This window comes from Eucyclogobius newberryi, unplaced genomic scaffold (assembly GCF_026437365.1).
Source record: "Eucyclogobius newberryi isolate DKJ021-1_F unplaced genomic scaffold, fEucNew1.0.hap1 SCAF_3, whole genome shotgun sequence".
NCBI classification, from domain to species: Eukaryota; Metazoa; Chordata; class Actinopteri; order Gobiiformes; family Gobiidae; genus Eucyclogobius; species Eucyclogobius newberryi.
The window spans coordinates 1,246,889-1,273,450 of record NW_027315945.1 but is presented as its reverse complement, the minus strand read 5'-3'; the positions used below and the strand labels follow the sequence as shown (position 1 = coordinate 1,273,450).

At 44.6% G+C, this 26,562-nt stretch overlaps 1 protein-coding gene across 2 annotated transcripts in view; it reads left to right on the top strand.

Moving 5' to 3' along the window:
- Window positions 1-26,562, top strand: part of mlpha (melanophilin a) — a 67,183-nt gene that overhangs the window by 17,634 nt on the left and 22,987 nt on the right. For both annotated transcript variants that reach the window (XM_072459968.1, XM_072459967.1), the window contains exons 4-11: window positions 7,154-7,266; window positions 7,348-7,389; window positions 9,069-9,127; window positions 9,218-9,307; window positions 9,850-9,943; window positions 10,011-10,177; window positions 18,101-18,181; window positions 19,393-19,599. In XM_072459968.1, the coding sequence (XP_072316069.1) occupies window positions 7,154-7,266; window positions 7,348-7,389; window positions 9,069-9,127; window positions 9,218-9,307; window positions 9,850-9,943; window positions 10,011-10,177; window positions 18,101-18,181; window positions 19,393-19,599 (853 nt within the window). The remainder of the gene's footprint in view (window positions 1-7,153; window positions 7,267-7,347; window positions 7,390-9,068; window positions 9,128-9,217; window positions 9,308-9,849; window positions 9,944-10,010; window positions 10,178-18,100; window positions 18,182-19,392; window positions 19,600-26,562) is intronic.

Here is a 26,562-nt window from a genome sequence, read left to right as displayed (position 1 = left end):
TTAACTTGGTATTCAACAAACAGCTTGATGTTTTTACATTTATTATGTTATGAACACAATTTGACCATATTTTTTTCATAGCCAATATTGTATTGAGTAATTAAAGGTCCCATAACATGCAAAATCGACTTTTCACAGCTTTTAACCTTCTTACATTGCTATTTGTGCTTCATATATGTACCCAGAGTGTTTTTTTTATTGATTTCCACAGTTTTTAGCTATAGTACAGACAATCTCCTTTCCGCAAATCTCCAAACTGACGGGCGGTGGGTGCAAGACCGCGTCATAAGGGCAAGCACGCGTCACCATCCCCTCTCACCCGAGACACGCCTGCGGAAGCAAACTTTTCTCTCTCATAAATAAGAATTCTGTGCCATTTTTTTACGTGATTGAGACTGAATCATACAAACCCAAGAAAAGGACCTTTTGCATCTCTTCAGACCAGCCTTTATCTGAGGAACGCCTCAGAGCCAATGAGAACGCAGAGCACTCAGAGCCAATGAGAACGCAGAGCACTCAGAGCCAATGAGAACGCAGAGCACTCAGAGCCAATGAGAACGCAGAGCACTGAACCTGATCCAGGGCTTCTTTGGCCTGACACTGTGAGAGCCTGGAGCTCCAGAGGAGCTGTGCTCTGGTCAGTGTGTGGACCGAGCTGCAGCGTGACCCCTGAGTGACCCCTGAGTGACTCCTGAGGGACCCCTGAGTGACCCCTGAGTGACCCCTGAGGGACCCCTGAGTGACCCCTGAGTGACCCCTGAGGGACCCCTGGAGGCAACACAGACAAACAGGCCCTCAGACTCCACACAGGCCCGTCTCCTCAGGATCACAGCTTCTGGTTCTGTTCGTATAAATGCACTTCACAGTTTGGCTGATAATATCATCTTAGAATTAACTCTAACACACAATTAGATGTAGAACCATCATGTCTAGCGTCTCCATCTGTTATTGGCTCATTTGCATATTCCAAATTCATCTATATCTGTTTAATTATTTGGTCAATAAATCTTCATAAACCACATTTGGTAAAGTGTTTCTTCATTTCCAGAAAAGGGCTCAATGTCACGGTTACGTCCTCACAAACCTTCAGATCAACGAGCAAATACATTTTTAATAAATAAATTAATTCAGACATTTGATTATAGAGTCGTTAAATGCCTAATGTATGGCTGGCGCCCCAACTCTTAATTATGATATCAAACATACCCACACATGCAGTGTGTCATGATAGAAATCTTGAACAATTCTTTAATCATTATCAACCTTGAATGTCCCGCCCTCTTTCACAAGTGGAGGATATTCATAACTTTGCAGTACTACTAAGAATACCCTACACCAGAATACATGAAAAAGGTCTGAAAATGTTGGGGGGAGTGCACACAGACCCCCAAACTGTTAATGTGGCTGTAGACCCTTCACACCCACAAATACAGCTGTGTTATTTGTACAGGGAGTAGAGATGATGTCAGTGGAATACAGAGTTGCGTTGCGGGATTTGAGTCTTCAATATTTGAACTCGTGAACTCAAACGCATGCCCTGGGATTTTGGTGCTCTTTGTTTGCGTCAAAGCATGTTCCTAGTTTGGGCATTGTTCACTGACAACGGCAATAAAACTGATTCTGATGATGTGGTGGAAAAGGAACATGTAGCCTAAAGCCCCCTGAAGTCTTGGGGCGGCTGATGCGCTCTGCTCGTGTTCTATGTTTTATGTTTATATATAAGATAAGATAAGATAATCCTTTATTGTCCACACATGGGGAAATTTCATTGTTGCAACGCAGGTAGATACAGAGGAAAAGAACAGATCACTTATAGGAAGTTTGAAAAACACTCTCAGTAGAAGATCTTCTATAAACAAAAAGTCCCATAGACAAAACCTCCCATTTCCCAACAAGGGATGGAGGGGAAAATAATAAAGATAAAAATAAATAAATAAATACCATTGCATGTGATCACGACAGTAATTGCACAGTAATTGCACATGAATCACGACAGTAATTGCACAGTAGGACTAACAGTGTTTGTTATAAAGTCTGACAGCAGCAGGAGGAAAGACCTGCGAAACCTCTCCTTCACACAGCGAGGGTGGATCAGTCTCTCACTGAAGCTGCTCTCCAGAGCGGACAGAGTGTCCTGCAGGGGACAGTGTCCTGCAGGGGACAGAGTGTCCTGCAGGGGGCGACACTCATGGTCCAGCATAGATGTGAATCTAGCCAGGACCCTTCTGTCCCCCACCTCCTGCACCGAGTCCAGAGCACAGCCCAGGACGGAGCTGGACTTCTTGATGACTCTGTCCAGTCTCTTCCTCTCCCTCTCTGTGATGCTGCTGCTCCAGCAGACCACACCTACAGGAGCTGATGCACCACAGAGTCAGAGAAGGTCTTCAGGAGTGGCCCTGTCAGGAGTGGCCCTGTCAGGAGTGGCCCTGTCAGGAGTGGCCCTGTCACTCCAAAATACCTGAGTCTCCTCAGGAGGTGGAGTCCACTCTGGCTCTTCCTGTACAGTCTGTGTTATGAGTCCAGTCCAGTTTGTGGTTCAGATGAAACACCAGGTCCTTGTATGAGTCACTCTCTCAATGTCCCGTCCCTGGATGTTCACTGGTGAGGGGGACGTGGCCTGTCCCTTCCCTGGATGTTCACTGGTGAGGGGGGCGTGGCCTCTGTGGAAGTCCACCACCATCTCCTTGGTCTTCCCCGCGTTGATGAGGAAGTGGTTCCACAAAGTCCTGCTCCAGTTCTCTGTCCTCCACATCATCGTCTGTGATGAGTCCGATGATGGCAGAGTGGTCAGAGAACTTCTGCAGGACACAGCTGTCCATGTCTGAGGTCTGCAGTGTAGAGGGTGAAGAGAAAGGGCGCAAGGACAGTGCCCTGGGGCGCCCCCACACTGCAGGTCCCCCACACTGCAGGTCCCCCACACTGCAGGGCCCCCACACTGCAGGGCCCCCACACTGCAGGGCCCCCACACTGCAGGTCCGAGTGTCAGACACAGTCCCGGGCTCTCACAAACTGGGGTCGGTCTGTGAGGTAGTCCAGGATCACTCTGCAGGTCGTACTACACACCAGCCGTCTCCAGTTTGTCCCTCAGGAGCAGATGGTGTTGAAGGTGCTGGAGAGATGAAAGAACAGGATCCTCACTTTTCCAGGTGAGAGAGAGAGCGTGCAGCAGGGAGATGACGGCGTCCTCCACTCCGACCACCCACAGCTTCAGGCTCATGTTGAAGACATGCTCCATAACTCCACACAGTTCATCTGCAGGACTTAAGGAGCCTGGGGCTGATGCCGTCAGGTCCTGCTGCCTTCCTCACTTTAATCCTCTTCAGCTCACTCCTCACCTGTGCTGCTGTGACAGTCAGTGGTTGGCAGAGGGACTGTGTGTTGGGGGGATGGGTGAGTCCAGGCGAGGTGGGGAGCTGATGGTCCGGGGCGGAGAAGTGAAGAGGAACGGATGCAGGGCATTGTCCAGGGAGCATGTAGCTGTGCAGGGGGAGGGGCGGGTGACCGATCAAATCTCAAGAAGTGAGCATTTAAATCATCACCCACTGTAGATCCCCCTCTGTCTGGGCAGGGGGTATTTTGAAGCCCGAGATGGTTTTTAGGCTTCTCCACACTCCCCGAATGTTCTTCTGCTGCAGCTGCTCCTCCATCCTCCTCTTGTAGCCGGCTTCAGCCTGCCTGATCTTCCTCTTCAGCTCCTCCTGCACAGACCTCAGCTCCTCCTTGTTCCCTGACCTGAAGGCTCTCTACTTCTCCTTCAGCAGAGCCTTCAGTTCACGGTTAATCCACGGCTTGTTGTTTGGAAAACACTGCACCGTCCGGGAGGGAACAATGTTCTCAAAACAGAAGTTAATGTAGTCCTGATGCTCTGTGATAGTGTTGATGTCCTCCCCATGTGGGTCATAGAGCTCAGTCCAGACAGTGGTTCTGAAGCAGTCCCTCAGAGCCTCCTCACTCTCAGCAGACCACATCCTTACCTCACGGGACACCACAGGCTGCCTGCGCACGATCGGTTCATACACTCCTGTGTATGAACCCATTCACTACTACAGTACTCAGATGTACAAGGGAGTGGTTCGAGCTGCCCAGGGGAGGGAGGGGGGAGAAGAATAAGCCTCTTTGGTGTTGGCAAAAAACAAGTTCAATGTTCTATTGTCTCTGGTGGGGCAGGTGACATACTGGGTGTATGTGGCAGAACAGAAGAGGGAGAAGCGTGGTTAAAGTCACCAGAGACGAGGAAGAGAGCCTGTGGGTGCTGTGTTTGCAGCCTACAAGTGCAGGAGAGCAATGCTTCACAAGCATATTCAGCATTGGCAGAAGGGGCCACATAGACTGCGATCAAAATCACATGTGAGAACTCCCGTGGCAGATAATATGGCCTCATGCCAATAGCCAATAGTTCAATATCTTTGTTACATAGCTGCTGCTTCACTGTGCAGTATTCGGGTTTACACCAGCTTGTGCTTACGTACACAGCCAGGCCTCCACCTCTCTTCTTCAGCCCTCCACCTCTCTTCTTCAGCCCTCTACCTCTCTTCTTCAGCCCTCTACCTCTCTTCTTCAGCCCTCTACCTCTCTTCTTCAGCCCTCCACCTCTCTTCTTCAGCCCTCCACCTCTCTTCTTCAGCCCTCCACCTCTCTTTTTCAGACCTCCACCTCTCTTCTTCAGCCCTCCACCTCTCTTCTTCAGACCTCCACCTCTCTTCACCTCTCTTCTTCCCACTTTCTCTCGCTCTGTCACCCGCAGCAGATGAAAATTGTCCAAACATACAATAGAGTCTGGAATTTCTGCTGTTAACCAGGTCTGTGTGAAAATCAAGACGGAACGCTCTTGGACTTTCCCTCTATGTGTGGTCCCCGTAGTCTCGGCACAGCAGCGTCAGGACACTTGTGTTTAGGTGATGTAGGCGTGGCAGGTGTGGCACAGCAGACAAGGTGGTTCTTTTCCATTGTGGACCGAGCAGTGAGAGGCACATTTATTTAGATGCTTTTCTTTGGTAAAGATAAAGGTGTTTTGCTTGTCTCTTGGAACGTTACGGCGCAAAGGCGGAACAAAGAGGAAGAAACGCTGCACTGCGCAGCCTCTTTGCAGGGGCCTCTGCCTGCTGTCGCTACGGTGGCATCAAGGGGCCAAATATATATATATATATATATATATATATATATATATATATATATATATATATATATATATATATATATATTCATACATATATATATATATATATATATATATATATATATATATATATATATATATGCATGTATATATACAGACAGAATGGTAATGGAGAACCAACCGGTCATAGTGGTGGTCATCAAGGGTCAGAGGAAAGCCGTGGTGGTGGACATTGCAGTGCAGGGGATGGAATCATCCGGAAAAAGGAACATGAGAAACTAAAGAAATACCAAGGCCTCAGAGAGGAGCTGAAGAAGGTCTGGGGCGTGAAGGTATCAGTGGTGCTGTAGTGACCGGAGCACTTGGGGCAGTGACCCCCAAACTGGAGGAATGACCCCCAAACTGAAGGAATGACCCCCAAACTGGAGGAATGACCCCAAACTGAAGGAATGACCCCCAAACTGGAGGAATGACCCCCAAACTGGAGGAATGACCCAGAAACTGGAGGAATGACCTGAGCAGATCTAGGAAAAACATCAGACATCTCGGGCCAGAAAAGTGCAGGAACAGCAAAGATACTGAAGAATCCTCAAGCTCCCAGGGGCCTCTGGGAGAGGACCCCTGCTTGAGAGGGGACCACCCGCGGAGGGTGAGGTGACAGTTTTGAGAGAAAACCCTCAAGTTCCCAGAGCTAAGCTTGAAAGGGGGTAAATAGAGACCGCTTGCGGAGGGTGAGAAAGAGTTTTTTAATATATATATATATATATATATATATATATTATATATATTTATTTATTTATTTATTCATTTTCCCCAAAAAATTATAAACAAATGGGAAAAAGAAGATAAGCTTGTTTTGACGGATGGGACTGACTGTTGCTCAGAAATGTTAGATCAACAATGCGCTGTAGACTGTCCAGTTAACATCCCACTCAGATTATAAGTCATTTGGGCCTCAAAACTCCTGCCATGGACACAATGAATGATATGTTTGGAATATACTTTTGGCTGCTGGAAAAAAAGCCATAACAAAGAAAGGGATGACACAGACCACACTGACAATCAAAGACTGGACTGACATAGTGACAAACATCAGACAAATGGCAAAATGACATTTGGACTTCACTTGAAACTGGACACATTTTATCGACTTTAGAAAAGGTTGAACTCTTATTTTCAATCATTAAAGGTGGTATGGACGATTTTTTTTCAGCAATTTTTTTATCATATTTCCTTGTGGCGTGGATAAATCATTTGTCCTGCCACGTATCAATCATAAAACGCACCTACCGCTCACCTGCAGCTGCGTCAGGCTCGTCCCCACGTTTCCGCGTGCCTAAGCGCATGGATCTATCATAATATAGTTCCCTCAGTGTACGGGGCAAAATGAAGACAGAGAAAGACGCAGAAGTGGACAGAAATCTACGGGAGACGAGCGATGCGCTCCGTTGCGCTAATAAACAAACGCACGTGTGTGTTTTATCAGTCCGCACGGGAGAGTGCGCATGCGCACTTCCGCCTGCGTTCTCAAATTGCCGAAAAATCGTCCATACCCCCTTTAAGTCGTGATTTTGTTTTGTAACTTTCTGTTTAGTGCTACTAGTGTACTTTTTATTTAGGATCGTGGTCTGTTCTGGTTTTCATGTTTAATCTTCTTTAAAACAATCAAAAGAAAGTCCACTCCCTTCTAAGCATTCAAAACACTGAATGTCCTCGACGATCTGTGACCTGGCTCTGAGAATCTTCCCTACTATTTTTAAGTCCATAAAAACAGTTTCAGTGCATGACAAGCTGGTCTCTCCAAATGTCTCAAATCATGATCAGTACAATAGACCAGAAAGTGAGAGACCTTGACATGCTCTGAAATGTTTCTATTCAACTGTGTGTAATATGTTCCTTTTAAATCATTAAGGCCAGCCTATCAGAACCAAGCAGCACAACACTGTTAATGCTTTGGCAGAACAAATCTGTGAATGTAATGATGTGTTGCAGTTTTTTTTCATTCAATGTTCCTCTTTGTGCTTTGCTCTTTGTCAGGGTCCTGAAGATGGGAACTTTGGGCTGGTACCATGACAATGTCCGCAACCGTTTCAAGCGATTTGGAAGTGCCAAAGTAATGAGGTCTCTATACAAAAGACTGAATGGAGATGGTCAGTGTCTTTGCTGTGCGTGACTTGATCTGAGGGCAGTGGTGAAGGCAGTAGATCTAATATGACGAATGTCTGCTTCAGGTCGGGATGACGACACACAGAGTATGCCTGACGTTCGCTCGTGTAAGTCACAAATATCTTTTTCCAGAGATGATCCCAGGTTTGTGTCCCCTTTCAGTGTTTTACACATACTTTTCTCAATGAAAAAAACCCCAATAAGAATATGTAACCTCATAGATAAATACAGTCAAATTTGTAATTATTTATTTGATTGGGATCAGTGCATATTAATAACATGTAAATGACAGTGTAAATATGACAGATTATAGCAAATATGCTCATTTCCATCTGTAGTCCCGAGGCAGGTTACATACAAGTACAAGACATTATCAAATTAAAATGACAGGACAATAAAAGGGTGGTTGAAAGTGCTTGTAACGACAGCTTGGGCCTAACCTTTGTCGTGGTTGCTGGGTGCCGGGGGATCCTGGAATAACGCGCTTCAGTGTCCCAGTGTTGGAGTAGATGCCCCAAAACCAAATAAAGCATAAGAAAAAGGTGAAAAATTGATGGATGGCAAAAGTGAAGAATGCAGGAGAAAAGTAGAGTATCGCCCACTCCTGTTCTATGAACGCGGTACAAACCGTGTGACTTCCCGTACCCAATCACCAAGCACCCACCTGTGCGTTAATATAGACCATAGATGTCAAACTCTGGCAAATCTGGCCCGCCAGACGTTTTAATCTGGCCCACCAAACATTTCAAATTTATATTAAAATTTTGATTTATTTTTTATTTTTATTTAATCGATTCATAGAACCGTAGTTACATCCGTAACCGTTTTTATCGCTAAAACTACGCGTCCCACAATGCCGCGGTGGCCGCCCCTCCCCCACAGGGCTCTGCTGCACTGCTGTGTGAGCTGCTGAGGGAGTGCACTTTAAGCACTTTTGAGCAGAAGTTTAGTGATGTGTCAGTTCAGGTGTACAGATAACTACAGATAACTACACAGATGTGGAAAATGTTAGTTTGTACATTTAAGGGTTTTTTAGATCTTGAGAAGTTTATTTTGTTATAAAGTCAAATGTTTATCTCTGTAGAACTGTAGATCAACTCTGAAGTTGTAATGACATGAACTGAAGCTCAGTGTTGGTGAAATTACACTTGTTTTTCTAAATACATTTCAGTTTATGAGAACAAACGTTTTGTAATTTTTTTTATCGATCCAGTAATTGCTTCAAAAACAGCGTAGGCTTTATAAAGCTGTTTATTTATGTATTATATTTCTTATAGTTTTCCGTTATGTTCGGCCCGCAACCCAGCCTGAGCGTCGAAATTCGGCTCGTGGCCCAAATGAGTTTGACACCCCTGTAGACTTTCCCAACACATTACCCCCCGGTGGCTACATTAAATAAAGGTCAGCTACTTCTGAAACACAACCCCCAGTGTGACCCAAATTAACCCCAAACGATCGTGACAAAATCCACAGTTTAAGGTGCAGTTTGAAAGTGGACAGTGATGCACATTATGGACATTAACTCATCTAAACCTTTTGGAGATGTATTTCTATTTTAAAGGTGCACTTTTGGTGCATTTTTGGTGAAAGATTCCTGCTAGTTTTATGACACAATGGCATAAATTATCTTTCTCCATGGAGTATTTACAGCAATAAAAATGCTTGTAATGGAATAAATTCAACATGGATGCAGAAGTTTAAAACCTACTTTAAACAGTTCAGACAAAAATGACAAATATGACATCTTTATGGAGAATAGAAGGTTCCTAATTGTTTTGAACCACAGATTTATACAATGGAATTGATGAGGAGCATGCCGACATGGAAGCACAGAGATACAAAGTGGTAAGGCTTTGCCCATGTTTTATGAAACTATTCTCTTTTGCCCAACTTTATCAAATGTAGTATCTATTTCTCTTGTATCTTTGTGCACAGATGAGGAAGAATAAACGTTTGCTGTCTGTTCACCCCATGGACTTTGACAATGAGGAGTACTTCTCCTATTCACGGCGTCCCTCAGTCCAGGTGGGAGTACATCAACCAGGAGGCCAATGACACTTATTGTATGATTTGTGTAATCCCTTGTCCTTTAACCCTGTGCAATACTGTTGCACTTTCTGCCTTTTGCACATGCTAAATGCTAACCAGCTTCTGATGTCTATTCTATTGCACCTGCACTTGACCTGTGTAAACTGTCATGTGTCTGTTTATTTTTTGTTAATGTTGCAATTTGTGACTGCTAGCAGATTGCCTTTTTGAGGATACCCACAGAAGTGTAGGGACTATGATGATACGGCTTTGGTAGGGAACCACACGCTATGCACAAGAGGTACACAACAGGATGTGAGGTTGGAGTTTTTAAAACAGACTAATCTTCTTAAATGGCAGCACAGATTTCCTGAATGTGACAGGCTGTGAAGGTGTAGCCTGCACAGGTGCAATAGAAAGAGAAAGTATTCCCATCTTAATGTTTGCTTTAATTTATCTTAGCTTCTCTGTTCCTCTTAAAGAAAAAGGACTCTATAGGTGGCTATTTCCACCTAACTGAAATACCTGTGTCTCTGCAGGTAATGCAAGAAGATCGTGGTTACATGGACTACGATGTTTACAGCCAACGTGCACATCGGCGGAAGAGTCTGGATCGATACAATATGAGAGCAGGTCAGTTCCAGACGAAGGGCAGGAGGAGTGTGCGGTCAAGGTGTAAATCTCTTGTGTGTGCTTTTAGATGACTTTGCTGACAGTCGTATGGTCCGCACACGCTCTCTGTCCAAGATCTCGGCAGTGGCGCGGCAGCAGTATGTGGACACATCTGATGAAGAAGATCAGCGGATTCCAGTTCACGGACCATACCGCCGCAGGCAGAGCCGTGGCTCCCAGGAACAAGCCCCACCGGTAAGAACTATAGACTCTTACAGCCAAGCCGCTTCATTTGTACACATTTAAAAACAACAGAGATGCAATTCAGACATTAAAAAAAAAGTAATTTCCAGGATTTTGGTGAGTTTTGGAGGCATTTTCTGTTAAATTCTGAGGTATCAACCTTCAGCACAGTCTGGTCCGAGATCAGGAACTCTGAGCTGTGGTGAATCAGGTTTTCATCATCTGTCTCTGGACACCACTTGTAGGGCACCTTTGAAGAAGTGCGAGCTGTGAGGGTAGCCGCAACAAATCTATAAGTTAGCAAAGCCCAGGATGCACTGCAACTTCTTCCTGGACTTGGGAACCAGCCAAGTGCTAATTACTTTTACCTTAGAAGAATCCATAGAAACATTTCCCTGACTTTTGGGTTATGACAGAATCAGAATCATTAATTTATTTATTACCATTGTCAACGAACAGAATTCACAAACATAGGGACTTGTCATGGTGGCTCGGTGCAACATAAAACAATGTCAAAAGGGAAACAACAGGACAGCGCTTTGAGCTGAAGCACCCACACCACTGCTACAGAACTTGGCTTTAAAATCATTGTTTGACCAACCTAAGAAGGAAAAACAAGAGATGTAAACTAGAAAGGCCCAAGTCTGGTAACACAACGGGACCAAAGCAAATAAGCTGGCGGTCCACGGTCCCATTGGAATACAGCCCACATCTCAAGCTAACTAAGCTAATGAGGCTATCATGGCTAGCAAGCCTGAGGCGGAGAACCGCGGCCCTCCCCACCAGAGAAACAGGGTTGCGCGGCCAAGATAAAGATTCTCACAACTTCTTTGAATCATAAGGGAGAGAATATAACTAATCATCTGTTATTGCTCAATATGTCCGAAATGAGACCCAAATATATAATGATATGGAGTCTTTTAGAGTCGAGGTGAGAGCTGCCGAATCTGCTGCAGTAGTAGCTCTGTTGCCCGCTCTGTTGCGGTTCCCCCACGTCGTTGCCCGCACCGCCGCAACTTTCTGATCTGAGCTGAAATTAAGGAATTTCTCAAACAAGGTAAACTCCAGCCTATTTTTTTTGTTGATAATAGTGTAGTTTTGAATCAGATACAGGTTTTGTTTTTTTCTTTGCCATACAGATCTTAAGATTGCTTTATTCCATCATCAAACAGCCGATTGGGGATGGAAATCAGAAGAGTCTGGAAAAAATATAGACCTGGGCAGAACATTCATTTTTATAGTTTCAATCCTCTGATTTAGACTTAAGTAGGGGTTAAAGTTCAATTTTTTAAGATTGTTTTTTTTATAGTAGTAGAAATAATTGTAATATAGATAATCTTTTCACCAGAATTGTTGATAGGTCTCTATGGAGTACCACACCTAAATATCTAAGAGATTAAATTTGCCATTTAAATGGGTAGGTCTTTCTAATAATTTCAGTTTTTTGTAAATTAATTTTGCATCCAGACATTAGAAATTCAATTCAATGTATTTTTGTAACGCCCAAAATCTCAACAACAGTTGCCTCTGAGGGCGACAGTAAAAAATGAATCAAGCAATGTCTGTGGTGGCAAGGGACGATGTCCCAGAGTCCTCTGTCCTTGGGAAAAACTTGGGAAAAGTATAAACCTGGAGGAGTTCCAGTGAAGGAGGGATCTGACTCTCACAGACGTGAGGGAGACTGGAGCTGGAGCCACTCTTCAGGCAGATGAGGGACCATCAGAGTCGAGCTGGACCCACTCTTCAGGCAGATGAGGGACCATCAGAGTCGAGCTGGACCCACTCTTCAGGCAGATGAGGGACCATCCATACGGGGCAGGGACCAATTCACCAGGAGAGGGGCATCTGGGTCCACAGGTCCTCAGGAGTGAGAAAAAGAAAAAGAAGGCAGGGAACAGTTTGCAAGTGGAATTCAAAATTAAATATTGTTCAAATCAAATCAATTTATTTTTGTAAGGCCCAAACTCACAACAACAGTTGCCTCTGAGGGCCATTGTTTGATAGAATAAGTAGTCAGAAGAAGAGGATAGTGCTCAAGCTGCCATACTTCCCCCAGCACAGTCGCTCCTAGGGCAGCATAGCTGAAACTGTAGCTTTATATTTCTGTTCCTAACTGGCCTGACCATAAGCAATTTCAAAGAGGAACATTTTAAGGGACTGCTTCAGCACCACTGTCTGGACTGAGCTTTATGACACACATGAGGAGGACATCAACACCATCACAGAGTGCATCACGGACTACATCAACTTCTGTTTTGAGAACATTGTTCCCTCCCGGACGGTGCAGTGTTTTCCAAAAAACAAGACAGGGATTAACCGTGAACTGAAGGCTCTGCTGAAGGAGAAGAAGAGAGCCTTCAGGTCAGGGAACAAGGAGGAGCAGAGGACTGTGCAGAAGGAGCTGAGGAGGAAGATCAGGCAGGCTGAAGCCGGCTACAAGAGGAGGATGGAGGAGCAGCTGCAGCAGAAGAACATTCAGGGAGTGTGGAGAAGCCTGAAAACCATCTCGGGCTTCAAAGTCCCCCCTGCCCAGACATAGGGGGATCTACAGTGGGTGATTGATTTAAATGCTCACTTCTTGAGATTTGATCGGTCCCCCGCCCCTCCCCCTGCACAGCTACATGCTCCCTCCTCCACAGCTGGACAATGCCCTGCATCTGTTCCTCTTCATTTCTCCGCCCCGGACCATCAGCTCCCCACTTCGCCTGGACTCACCCATCCCCCTGGCACACAGTCCCCCTGGACTCACCCGTCCCCCCAGCACACAGTCCCCCTGCCAACCACTGACTGTCACAGCAGCACAGGTGAGGGGTGAGCTGAAGAGGATTAAAGTGAGGAAGGCAGCAGGACCTGACGGCATCAGCCCCAGGCTCCTTAAGTCCTGCAGATGAACTGTGTGGAGTTATGGAGCATGTCTTCAACATGAGCCTGAAACTGAGGGTGGTACCACAGGTCTGCAAGACCTCCTGTCTGGTACCTGTGCCCAAGACACCGCGTGCCAAAGACCTCAACAGCTTCAGGCCGGTGGCTCTCATGTCCCACCTGATGAAGACACTGGAGCTGGTCCTGGACCACCTCCGCTCCACCGTGAGCTCAGCCATGGACCCGCTGCAGTTTGCATACCGGCCTGACATCGGAGTGGAGGACGCAGTCATCTCCCTGCTGCACCGCTCTCTCTCTCACCTGGAGAAGCCTGGCAGCTCTGTGAGGATCCAGTTCTTTCATCTCTCCAGCGCCTTCAACACCATCAGCTCCTGAGGGACAAACTGGAGACGGCTGGTGTGGAGTATAACCTGGCAGAGTGGATCCTGGACTACCTCACGGACCGACCCCAGTTTGTGAGAGCCCGAGACTGTGTGTCTGACACTCGGACCTGCAGTGTGGGGGCGCCCCAGGGCACTGTCCTTGCGCCCTTTCTCTTCACCCTCTACACTGCAGACCTCAGACACAGACAGCTGTGTCCTGCAGAAGTTCTCTGACGACTCTGCCATCATCGGACTCATGACAGATGACGATGATGTGGAGGACAGGGGACTGGCGCAGGACTTTGTGGACTGGTGTCAGCGGGGAAGACCAAGGAGATGGTGATGGACTTCCGCAGACGCCACCCCACTGCCCCCCTCACCAGTGAACATCCAGGAAAGGGACATCGAGAGAGTGGACTCATACAAGTACCTGGGTGTTAATCTGAACCACAAACTGGACTGGACTCATAACACAGACGCACTGTACAGGAAGAGCCAGAGTCGGCTCTACCTCCTGAGGAGACTCAGGTCTTTTGGAGTGACAGGGCCACTCTTGAAGACCTTCTACGACTCTGTGGTGGCATCAGCTCCTGTAGGTGTGGTCTGCTGGAGCAGCAGCATCACAAAGAGGGAGAGGAGGAAGCTGGACAAAGTCATCAAGAAGACCAGCTCCTTGACACTGAACACACTAATGTGACTGTGACACACTAATGTGACTGTGAACACGCTAATGTGATTGTGTCACACTAATGTGACTGTGAACACACTAATGTGACTGTGACACACTAATGTGACTGTGACACACTAATGTGACTGTGAACACACTAATGTGACTGTGACACACTAATGTGACTGTGACACACTAATGTGACTGTGACACACTAATGTGACTGTGACACAAACACAATGACATCATTTGAGTCACTACATGAATCATTTGTCACTAAGATCAACTTAAACTATGAAAATAGCTCAAATTGAGTTTGAGCAGAAACATGTCTGTGATAAGAACATTTCACATCATAAATCACATCAAAAGTCCATGTTCCTGTTCCTGCTGCTGCATGAATGTGGACTCAGTCTTTCCCCTGCTGAAGATTAGTGCAAAAGTCTCCACAACTATTACTAGGCTCTAAAAAAGCTATTTGTTTCTTATATTTTTTAAATTGGTTTATGTTTTACGTTATGTTCTGCCTGAGCGTCGAAATTTGGCCCGCGGCCCAAAATGAGTTTGACACCCCTGCTCTAAGTGCTTAGTCTTTAGACAGCCATGTGTTCAGCTGAAGCAGCCGGCTAAACTTGTTTATCTTCCTTATGTTTGGAAGAGCTCCACTTATGAATGTTTTGATTTCTATTTCATCAGCACGTCGAATAACTTCAAGAAGAAGTCTCTTTTCAAAACTTTAGTCCGTTCTTGCCGTATATACACTGCACCCACGTGCACAATCAGCTCTTTAACTCCTCGATGTGTGACAAACATTAGGAAAGAGCAGAAAAAGCTTCAGTTGTATCATCTGGACGTTTCGACTCTCATCCAAGAGTCATTGTCAATAAACGAATTTGGTCGAGAACTCCGATATATGTACTATTCTGTGGTAAATCCAGCCCATTGGGCGGAGCCTTCCTGAAGTGGAAAGTTTGTTTCAACAGAAACTTACCCTCTTTGTATCTACCGAGCCTATTCAACCCTTTAATGGGCTATTAGTCTCCCCTTTGTCTTTGTGTGACCCTGGCTCACTCACCCTGAGGACCTGATTAGCATCCCAATGTCCTGGTCCTCTACCTTTCCAGGGGTTCAAGATTCCATTGTAGACTACAGGAAGGTTGAATCTTAACCCTCCATTTCTGTTTAAAGAAAGTCTTTCTTTTTTAACAAAAATAGCTTTCTTAACTCCTCTTTCAAACCATCTTTTCTCCTGCTCAGAATCTTCTCCTCACTGTCTTTGATAGAGTGGTTAGTGTCTTCAAGATGCAGATGCACGGCACTCTGTGGTCCTGAACTCCAGTGTCTTCTGTGCTGATAGAGCCTCTTGTGCAGAGGCTGTTTAGTCTCACTATGTAACGTTCTTTACAACTTTCTTCACTGCATTGGACAGAATAAACTACATTGCTCTGTTTTTGTGTTGCATCTTGTCCTTAGGATGAACCAGTTTTTGTTTTAAACCAGTGTCCTGGTTTAAAATAAACAGGGACTTCATGTTCTCTAAAAAATCCCTGCAGTTTTTCCAACAGGCCAGAGACATAAGGGATAGAAACACCCTTCATTCTCTGTTCTGTTTCCCTTTTGTTCTGCTTCTTGGTTCTCTTCACTCTGTTGAGAGCCCAAGCGGGGTAATCACAGGCTGAGAGGGCATTTCGGACGTGTTTTTCCTCTTTCTTCTTGCCCTCTGAGCTGGTGGGCACACCTTGAGGTCTGTGTTGTAAGGTTCTGATCAGCTTGTGCTGTCGTGGGTGGTTGGAACCAAAGGGCAGATACTGATCAGTCTATTTTTTCCAGATGACTACAACTGAAGCTTTTTCTACAATGGAACACTCCTGGACGAATGAGGGACTACACCGACATTAGGAAAGAGTGATGTCATCTTAGACACAGTGATGCTGGGAAAACAATGTGACTTATCGCACCATCAGAGCCGTCTCTGTGACCTTGACGTTTGGCACAGATTCTCTCCGTCTGTTGGCCACGTCATGGCTTACATTTTCTCACTTTGTTCATTTACTTGAACAAAGTCTCTGAAAGTGGTAAAAATCGATTTGTAAGCTGTATTTTAGGTGACTTTGCATTTTCTTAATATAGTTTAGGCTTTGCACCAAGTTTATTCCAAGATACAGCCTGGTCTTCAGACAATTTCAGGGTTCAGAATAAGCGGTATTGCATCGCAAAATGCGACGCAGTTTCTCTCAAATGCGATGCATTCGTCAGAAAAAAGTGCTTTTGTGTCGCAGCTTTTGTGATACAAAAAATTGTGTTTAATTGTAAAACCAAAGCGCCTAAAAAGCACTGATCACTCGTCAATCGATCGTCAATAACATTATGACACACTGACGGGTCCCGCTGCTGTCACAGATCGCGCGTGTGAAAACTGCTGAGTGGGAGGAGCCACCGGGAGAGTGGGAGGAACCGCCGGGAGAGTGGGAGGAGCCACCGGGAGAGTGGGAGGAGCCGCCGGGAGCGCGACTAGCCGCTTTACGAGCGCCGCGTCTCGCTGATCTCACATAGTTATGTGTTACATGTAGTTATGTGCTACACATAACTATGTTCCCGTTCTCACACATAACTATGTGTAACATGTAGTTATTGTGTAACATGTAGTTATTGTGTAACATGTAGTTATTGTCGTAAAACCCCTCGTCGCCTCCGCGCTCCCGTTTTCACCCCGTTTCACCCCGAGGATGTGGAATTCAAAGGGTTAAACTCACTCATGTCCAGGACAAAACCAAAAGGTGTTGTGTGTGTAAGAGAAGTCATTCTAATACAAACAGCTCATCGTCATGACGACTCTGGTGGTGATATGTAACTTGTGAGTGTAAAGACAATATGTAAATGAGACTCAATAGTCATCTGATGATGATGTGGAAGAAAGTTGTAAATAAGACCATCTGACTTGGTGTTAATTAATTTGTTCAACAAATAATTTCATTTGCAAGTTTTCTGTTTTATTTAGAATTAGAATTATTTAGAAGTGTTCAAAAGTTCATTTGTTAGAGTTTTTTAAAAATAGAATATTTACAAATACTTTTGAAATAAATAATCTTGTTACATCAATGGAAAATATTGATTGTTAGTCACTTTTGTGTTTTGCTGTGTAATTATCAAATTGCTATACAAATATGAAAAAAATTGCGGATTGTGCAGCAGCTGCTGCTGCACAAGTGAAACTCCTTCATCTGAGCCCTGAATTTTGGGAAAGGTTGAAAGCAGCAGTTTTTCTTTGTAATTGTATCGTGGATACAATTATCCGTGCTTGTAGCTCATGAATTTCTTGTTAATATTTCCAATAGCGTTCAAAATATTTTTTTCCCTTTTTTTCCCAGACATGTCCTTGGCACGTAAGGAATGTTGTTGAAACTGTAAAAAAAAATCTTCAAATCCTTGCTTTACTTAAAAAAGTCATAATACAAATATTTTGGAAGACAAAGACTATAAATGAATAAGGAAAGCAGCAATAGCGAGCTGGAGCGAGCAGGAAAGCATCTGCACTCTTCGGAAGCAGGAAGTAATATCCTGATGTTGCCAAGTGATGGCAACATCAGGAAAAAGGAACATGAGATACTGGGGAAGTACCAAGGGCTCAGAAAAGAGCTGGAGAAGGTGTGGAAGTTGAAGGCGAAAGTGGTGCTCGTTGTCATCAGAGTTTGGAAGTGACCCCCAAACTTGAGGAGTAGGGTTAGCGTTAGCAGATCCCTGGAAAAACATCAGACATCTCAGTCTAGAAAAGTAGGAACAGAAAAGATACTGTGCAGAACCCTCGAGTTCCCAGGCCTCTGGTAAAGGATCCGAGCTTAGAAAAAAGGGACAAGACCACCTACAGAGGGTAAGGAGGGAATTGTACCCATTCTCAAAGCTTGAAAGTAATAATAGAGTTGAGGAACAGTGAAAAAATAGACTGAAACACTCAACCTTGCTAAGAATAGTCCGAAATTACTGTTACTCACAGGCTAATGTCTTTAATGGGTGTTTCTGTTGCAGATAACTGAACTCAACAAGCGGATGTTTGCCATTGAGAATCTGCTCACTCGCCTGGAGGAGAAGATAGGCCCTGAGGACCAGGTATAACCAAAAACTACTAGCATCCATGTCATTCTCCTAAAATGTGGTCTTGTAATAATGGTCCTAGACACTACACACACATTAGAATAAAGGTTTCCCTCAATGAACAGAGTCTCAGTTATTCATTTTAGATTTCTTGTATTTGTTTACTGGTCTTACTTTCTATATACTTATATTTTTCAGTCTAATACTGTTTCAGATTAAACCTACATATACTTTCTCCATGAGCTCTGTGTTCTCAGCCTTAATCTTAACTGTACATTCATGACACTTTCATGCCGGCGTGGATTCTGACCAAACTATGAAGTGTGGTCCAGACTGAACGGCTGGTCCAGGAGGGGACAGCACTGCCAAAATGCAAACTACCAGTTAACATTTGCTAGGCTTTCAACTGCATTGTCAATATTTCTCCTATTGCTTGTTTAACTTAATCACCTTCTTATACTGATGTGCATGGCATTTTATTATCTCTGTCTACTTATCCTTGTTAATTTATTAGATATGGACTTAGACAGACTTTAGAGTCGTTCAAAAACAAGAATGTGGGTGTGAAGGGTCCATGATTTTCATGGCCTGTAACAAACAGTGCTTTTAGGGCAATGTTCTGAACAGAGAGGAGGGAGGTCCCGATTAGTTTTGTGGTTTAGACCCCAGTTATGGTATAAAGGCCTTTGAGCTCTTCAAAGAGGCAGTTGAGTCAGGTCACACCACTAACCTCTGACAATTTGATGAACAGCTCACTCTGACAAGGCAGGGGGAGAAAAAAAAAATAAGTTGAAGAGGCTCTGATCAATATTGTGAACTGCAGCTCTCCATAGGCAGGGCCGACAGGTGGAAGCCAGGAGGCTTTATTTGACAGGGCAGCTGTAGCTTGAAATGGGGAAAGAGAGAGAGTGAGAGAAGGAGGAAGGAAGGAAGCAAATCCACGACAACAAGGTGGTAACAACCACATACCTGCAATGCCTTAAACCACGGCACCATCTGCGGTCACAGGAAGTCAGCTGGAGTGGTCCATAGTTTAAAAAAAGTTTCAAAGGTAATCATCTCAACAGGTTTTGATTTCCATCTGAAAGTATTTTTCATTTGATGGAGTGCAGGCCTTTTATGGGAGGGAAGTTGTAAGGGAAGGCAAAAGCAAAATATGGCTTCTTTAATGCCTGGTGGTTATTTTTGTTTTTGAGAATTTGGTAATGATCTTGTTTTTTGATCAGACGGAGGAAGAGAAACTGCGCCAGAAGCTGAGCGAATTGGCAGGTAACCTAAGTGAGCGGAACCGCTCCTCTGATGACGAGACCAACTCCAAGATGACCCCGAGCAAAACCCCCAAAACAAAGGTCACAGAGTCCAAAGATTCCCAACCAGAGGCAGAGCCTGCCCTCAGCTCTTCCAGTGATGAGGGCCCCAGCAAAGCCCAGAAGGTACAAAGTCTGTTGATTCAAAATATAGCCCCGTTACGACCCAACAATTACAACGTACATATTAAAGCAACAAAATGTAACTTTCTGGAGGTGGAAAGTCACCTGCATGAGTCCATGTTAGTATAACATTTTAATCATACTGATGAACATTCCTCATGGAGCTAGATTAGTTTTATGCCATACTGTGAAATTTATGTTTTTCTCATATTTACATTTTTCAATGTAAAAAAAGATTAAAACATAAACCAAATAGAAACGACCAGAGAACAATTTTTAAAATAAATGTATAACTAGACATCTAGAAAATAACAAAAGAAATATAATCATGGCACAGCTAAATTAAAATAAAATGTCCATTTGGTCCGTTACTATGTCAGTCCAGTGCTTGATTGTTGGTGATGTTTGGGTCGTCGATTTCTTTGTGATGGCCTGTTTTCCTGCTGTCGATTGTCCATTCCAAAGGCCTATGCTAATTGTGTTCATGGCAGGAGTTTTGAGGCCCAAATACATAGTTCTAAAATTAAGAGGGACGGCAAAGTCAAAAACAGTCTGCAGGGCATTATTAATTTCAGTCCAATATTGTTGAGCAAGAGGCCAGTCCCAAAACACGTAAAAGTGAATTTCCTCCTGGCTGGTACAGTTTTTCCAAAATGCAGCATTTCCTTGTCAATAATAGGCACTTTGACAAGGTGAATTTATGCTCCTCCACTGTACACACATTTTCCCACTCTTCGTCTGTCAAAACAAGGTTGCCCATTTGCTTTCCCATTTGGTTTGAATATATTTAATAGAGTAGCTGTCCAGATTAGCAGTGTAATAATACAACTGAGATATTATTCCCCTTGATCACATTGGCAACATGGTCACATTTATATATCGCTTTTCTTCCATCAAGGCACTCAAAGAGCTTTACGTCAAGGAACCAGTCACACACACATTCACACACCCGTGTTCACAGACACTGAGTCCGGTTAAGTGCCTTGCTCAAGGACACAACGGCAGCATTCACCTGAGGCGCTCGCACCGCCAACCTGCGGGCCAGTGGATCTGACCACTCTACCAGAGCGGGTGTCGAACCGCTGACCTTCGGATCAGAAGACGAGCACTACACACTGGAGCACACTGAGCTGCTGCTGCCCAAATGTATTTGTCGAGCACAATAATTGTACACAAAACAATTCAAAGTGCTTCACATAATAGGAAAACAATGCATTAAAATCATAAAGACATGACAGAAATCACAAAACAGTTTACGACATAAAAGAGAAGAGTGCAAAAAAAATCATTTCAGTCATAAACACAGCTAAACAAAACTGTATTAGCTTAGATTTGAACATTGCCGACTTCCGGTCATGGCGGAGCATTGAGACGACGCACCCACACTTCTGTAGCAAAACATGGCTTTAAAATCATCATCTGACCCACCTAATCTCAAAGAAGAATAGCGAGGGATACGTAAAAAAAGAAGGCACAAGTCTGGTAACACTATCCACGGTCCCATGGAAAACAGCCCACATCTCAAGCTAACAAAGCTAATGAGGCTATCATGGCTAGCAATCCTGAGGCAGAGAACCGCAGTTCTTCCCCGCCAGAGAAACAGGCTCTCGCCGGCCTAGATGGAGACTCTCGCGGCTTCTGTGCTTCGGAAGGCGGAGAGAATATAACTAATCATCAGTTATTGCTCATGATGTCCGAAATAAGACGTTAAATGCAGCATGCGGTGTCTGCTGCAGTGGTCGTATGGACGAATTGAACAGCGTGTTTCAGCAAATGCTGACAATCTGCAGACAGTAAAGGCCAAGATGGAGGCGCTGCGGGTCAACAAATATATGAAAAATAAGATCCTGGATTTGGAGTCCAGATCACGTCGTCCTGACCTGAGGCTTGTGGGCGTAGAAGAAGAAGAAGGAGAAGAAGGAGAAGAAACAGGATGATTTTTGGAGAAGATCCTCCCAAAGCTCCTTGATGGCTCAGGAGTTGAAGTCCCTTCACAATAGAAAGAGCACATCGCCTGGGCAACCAAGACCAGCAGCTGATAAACCACGAGGCCTGAAAATGAGGTTTATTAACGATCGTGTGAAGGAACGTGTCTTGAAGGCTGCAAGGGTTAAAGGAGACCTCCAGGGTTAAAGGAGACCTCCAGTGTTAAAGGAGAACTCCAGTACAAAGGCACGCGTGTCTTCTATTTTATGATATTTAATACGAGGTTCATCAACAACGACAAAAGTTCCACTACATCTGTGAAGAGCTCAGGAGGAGTAAACTGAGACATGAGTTTTCTTTCCCCGCAACTCTTCTATGACTTTTGAAGGTAAAAAACAGAACACCAGGAGAAGAAGAGGTGCTCCTCAGAACACCGGGAGAAGCAGAGGTGCTCCTCAGAACACCGGGAGAAGCAGAGGTGCTCCTCAGAACACCAGGAGAAGCAGAGGTGCTCCTCAGAACACCAGGAGAAACAGAGGTGCTCCTCAGAACACCAGGAGAAGCAGAGGAGAAGCAGAGGTGCTCCTCAGAACACCGGGAGAAGCAGAGGTGCTCCTCAGAACACCGGGAGAAGCAGAGGTGCTCCTCAGAACACCAGGAGAAGCAGAGGTGCTCCTCAGAACACCGGGAGAAGCAGAGGTGCTCCTCAGAACACCGGGAGAAACAGAGGTGCTCCTCAGAACACCAGGAGAAGCTGAGGAGAAGCAGAGGTGCTCCTCAGAACACCGGGAGAAGCAGAGGTGCTCCTCAGAACACCAGGAGAAGCAGAGGTGCTCCTCAGAACACCGGGAGAAGCAGAGGTGCTCCTCAGAACACCGGGAGAAACAGAGGTGCTCCTCAGAACACCAGGAGAAGCAGAGGAGAAGCAGAGGTGCTCCTCAGAACACCGGGAGAAGCAGAGGTGCTCCTCAGAACACCAGGAGAAGTAGAGGTGCTCCTCAGAACACCAGGAGAAGCAGAGGTGCTCCTCAGGAAGATGCAAAACACAGAAAACTGAACAACATGAGAGATGGAGCCACCAGCGTGGGACATGTGAGTTCAGGTTGTGGTCACCATGGAGATACATTTGTGTTCATTTGAAGAGACTGATGACATGATTTATTTGTTTTAACATCAGACTTTATGCCCCATGTTGGCGTCTGCTTTAGTACTTAAATTCATCCATGTGCCAAATGTAGGAAACTGGAAAATACTTGCAGAATGCAGCAGGGGTTTGGTGAATTAATAAGGTCAAATATCAATTTCTTTCAGAGGATTGGTGTCAGGAGTGCCTGGGAAGTTTTTTGGGGCCCATCATTAAGACTTTCCTCTCTTTTATGATCCTTTTTTTTGATCAGGTTTTGGGTTCGTTGCCCATTTTCAGCAAGTGTTACAAGTAGCATCCTTCAATGTGAACTGCATATTGAAACCAATCAAACAAACATTTTAAAAGAGACATATTTTAATGACACTGAACATTAAAAAGATAAACATAGAAGGACAGTTACTATGTTGATCTCAAACTGAAGAGTTTTGAACAGTGTTGAATGTAAGGATAAAGAGGCAGATATGAACTGGTTAAAGGGAATGTTAATGTAAAGGTTTTCACTCATTTAAATGTGTCTGCTCCACCAGGGGGCGATATCACCTTCTATACAGAGATTATGGAGCTGATTGTGAACCACTCTGAGGGAACGCTGACCTCTGACCCTGAACCTGACCTCTGACCCTGACCCTGAACCACTCTGAGGGAACCCTGATCTGTGGTGATTGGAATCTTACATTAGACGTGTGGAGCTCAAGAGGCTCTGGAGGAACAATAAATAAGAAGTTCTGTCTCTTATTGAAGAAATTAGGATTGATTGACATCTGGAGGAAGATGAACCCTAGAACACCAGTAGGCACCACTCATTTTTCTAACTCACATACAATCTATTCCAGAGTAGATTACTTTTCCATCCATCCATCCATTTTCTTCCGAAGAGTGCACACGCTTTTTTTGCTCGCTCCGCTTGCTATCGCTGCTTTCCTTATTTATTTTGCTTTTTAATCAGTTTTTGTCTTCCAAACATTTTTTGCTTTAGACTTTTTCAAGTAAACCAAGGATTTTAAGAACATTTTTCCAGTTTTAACGACATATCTGACGCCAGCGACATGTCCGGGAGAAGAAGTGAGAAAGACTGTGAACGCTGTCGGAAATATCAACAAGAAATTAATGAGCTGAAAACACGGATATTTGTTTTGGAATCTGAAAAAGTTCTTCACGATACCATTCCTGTGTCAACCGACGGTAAGAAGAGCACACTTTTTACAAGAAAAACTGCTACTTTCAACCTAAACCGCAGTGACTCTGTGTCGTTTCCAAAACTGTCTAAAAACCAGAAAGACCAGGCTGTTTCTTGGAACAAACTTGGAGCAAAGCCTAAACGATACAAAGATAACGTAAAGTCACCTAAAATACAGCTCACCAACAGATTTTTACCACTTTCAGAGATGGAATTAAATGAAAAAAGGAAAGATGACGTGGCCAAAATACAGCGAGGAGGATCTGCCAAGGTCACGCAGATTGTTTTAGTTGGGGACGGCGCGATAAGTCACATGACGCATGAAAAGATAAACACACATTCTTTTCCAAGCGCCACTGTTTCTGAGATAATGTCACTCCTTCCAAATATTATGGCTAAGCATGGAGGAGCTAAACAGCTGATTGTGCACGTGGGTGCAGTGGACATGCGGTGGGAACAGACTGAAGTTTTGAAAAAAGACTTCTTGAAGTTATTCGACGTGCTTGATAAAATGGAAATCAAAACTTTCATAAGTGGACCTCTTCCAAACATCGACAGGAGGATAAACAAGTTTAGCCGGCTTCTTCAGCTGAACACATGGCTGTCCAAAGAGTGTACCCCTAGAGGACTACACTACATTGAGAACTTCTATCTATTCTGGAAACGAGAGGACCTGTTTAAGAGAAATGGCCCCCACCTATGCAGAGGTGGAGTGAGGGTGCTGACAGAGAACCTGCTCCACGCTCTGAGGCATTGGACTGGGCCTGGACAGGGTCCTGAGCAGATAGTTAGAGGAGAGAGGAATGAGAGAAGAATTCCTGCTCCATCAGCCAGAGACCGAGCCAATGTTTCAACATCAAAAGCACCACAACCGCAGCCTCCACCAAAGGATTCATCAGCAGCTGCTCCACCACCACCAGCAAAGGATTCAGCTCCAGCTGCTCCACATTCACCTCCACCGCCTCCAGCAAAGGAACAATCTTCAAAGGCCTTGGACCCATCTGTGACAAGCCCAACAACATCCCTGTCATCGCCCCTGCCTTCACACCAGCCCTGGGTTCCCCATGCAACATCTACTCCCACTAAAGATTCATCATTCTCCTTCTCATCTCCACTCTCACCCATGGGCCTTCCCAGCCATTTTGAAAGTCTGATCAAATCAGGCATTAAGATGGCTCCACTCACGCCCAATATAGCAAGGGCTATGCCGACTACACCAACAAAAGCCCCACCACCCATCCCCCCTCGCCTCTCACCTGGTCCCAAACTCTCCTTGGCTACAAAAGCCCCACCACCCATCCAACCTCGCCTTTCACCTGGTATCTCCCATAGCTAGGATGCAGTGGGTCTCAGCGTTGCCGGGACTTATTGTCACATTAAAAATCAAACCAACCCGGGGCCCTATGTAAAAAGAGCCCCCCCTAGTGCTATTTCTGTAGTCACATCATCACACAGATGGAAAAACAAAATGCGAGTCAGGCCCAATCTGAGAAATGTGATTCATATTCCCTGTGAAAAGATAAAGCCCAGTCCCACTGAAACTAGTCTGAAACTTGCTGTGCTAAATGTCAGATCCTTATGTAACAAATCTCTCTTAATTAATAATTTTATTTCTTCTTATAAACTTGATTTTATGTTTTTAACTGAAACATGGCTTGACAAAAACACAGGAAATGTAGTTCTGATAGAATCTGCTCCACCCAACTTTAAGTTTGAATCTGAAACACGAGAAAACAAAAAAGGGGGTGGAGTCTGTGCTGTCTTTAGAGATGAAATAATTACCCGCAGGTTGTCTTTTGGGGTGTTTTCAGCATTTGAGTATGTATCCTTTAAAATGGAGCTAAAACGGTCTCCATCCATTCTCTTCATTGTTTTATACAAGCCTCCCCAGCACTGCCAAAGTTTTATTGATGATTTTACTGAGATGCTTTCAGTCATATGCACAGACTTTGATGGTTTGGTCATTACAGGTGATTTCAACGTGCATGTTGATAATGTTTGTGACAGAAACGCTAAAGAGCTTGATGCTGTCCTTGAAACCTTCAGTCTTACTCAGCATGTGAGAGGCCCCACCCACAGCAAAGGACACACTCTAGATCTCATAATTACAAAGGGGGTAAATATTTCAAATGTTAATGTGATCGATGTTGCTCTGTCTGATCATTTCTGTGTCTTCTTTGACCTGTCTGTTTCTCCCAAACCTCCGGTTGGTCCTGCAGTTGGTCAGAGGAGACACATAAGTGATGGCACAGGTGCACTGTTTATGGAAATGATAAACTTTGAAAATGTCTCATGTTCTAATGTAAATGATTTGTTGAACTCTGTTACATCTAGTGTTTTGAATGTTCTGGACACCATCGCCCCTATAAAGGCTAAAATGGTTAAAAATAAGCAGAAGGCGCCGTGGAGAAATGAGGATTCGGTCAGGGCACAGAAAAGGGAGTGCCGCAGGGCCGAACGGAAATGGCGCAAGTCAAAGCTCCAGGTTCAAAAAGAGATTTACAAAGAAAAGCTGAACATGTACAACTTAATCTTATGTAGAACTAGGGAAAGATATTTTTCTGAAATAATTGGAAGCTGCAGTAACAACTCGCGTGTCCTGTTTGCCACAGTAAACAGATTAACAAACCCTCCAGCTCAGCTGCCGTTAGAACTCATTTCCACATCCAAGTGTAATGAGTTTGCATTATTCTTTAATGACAAAGTTCAGGGCATT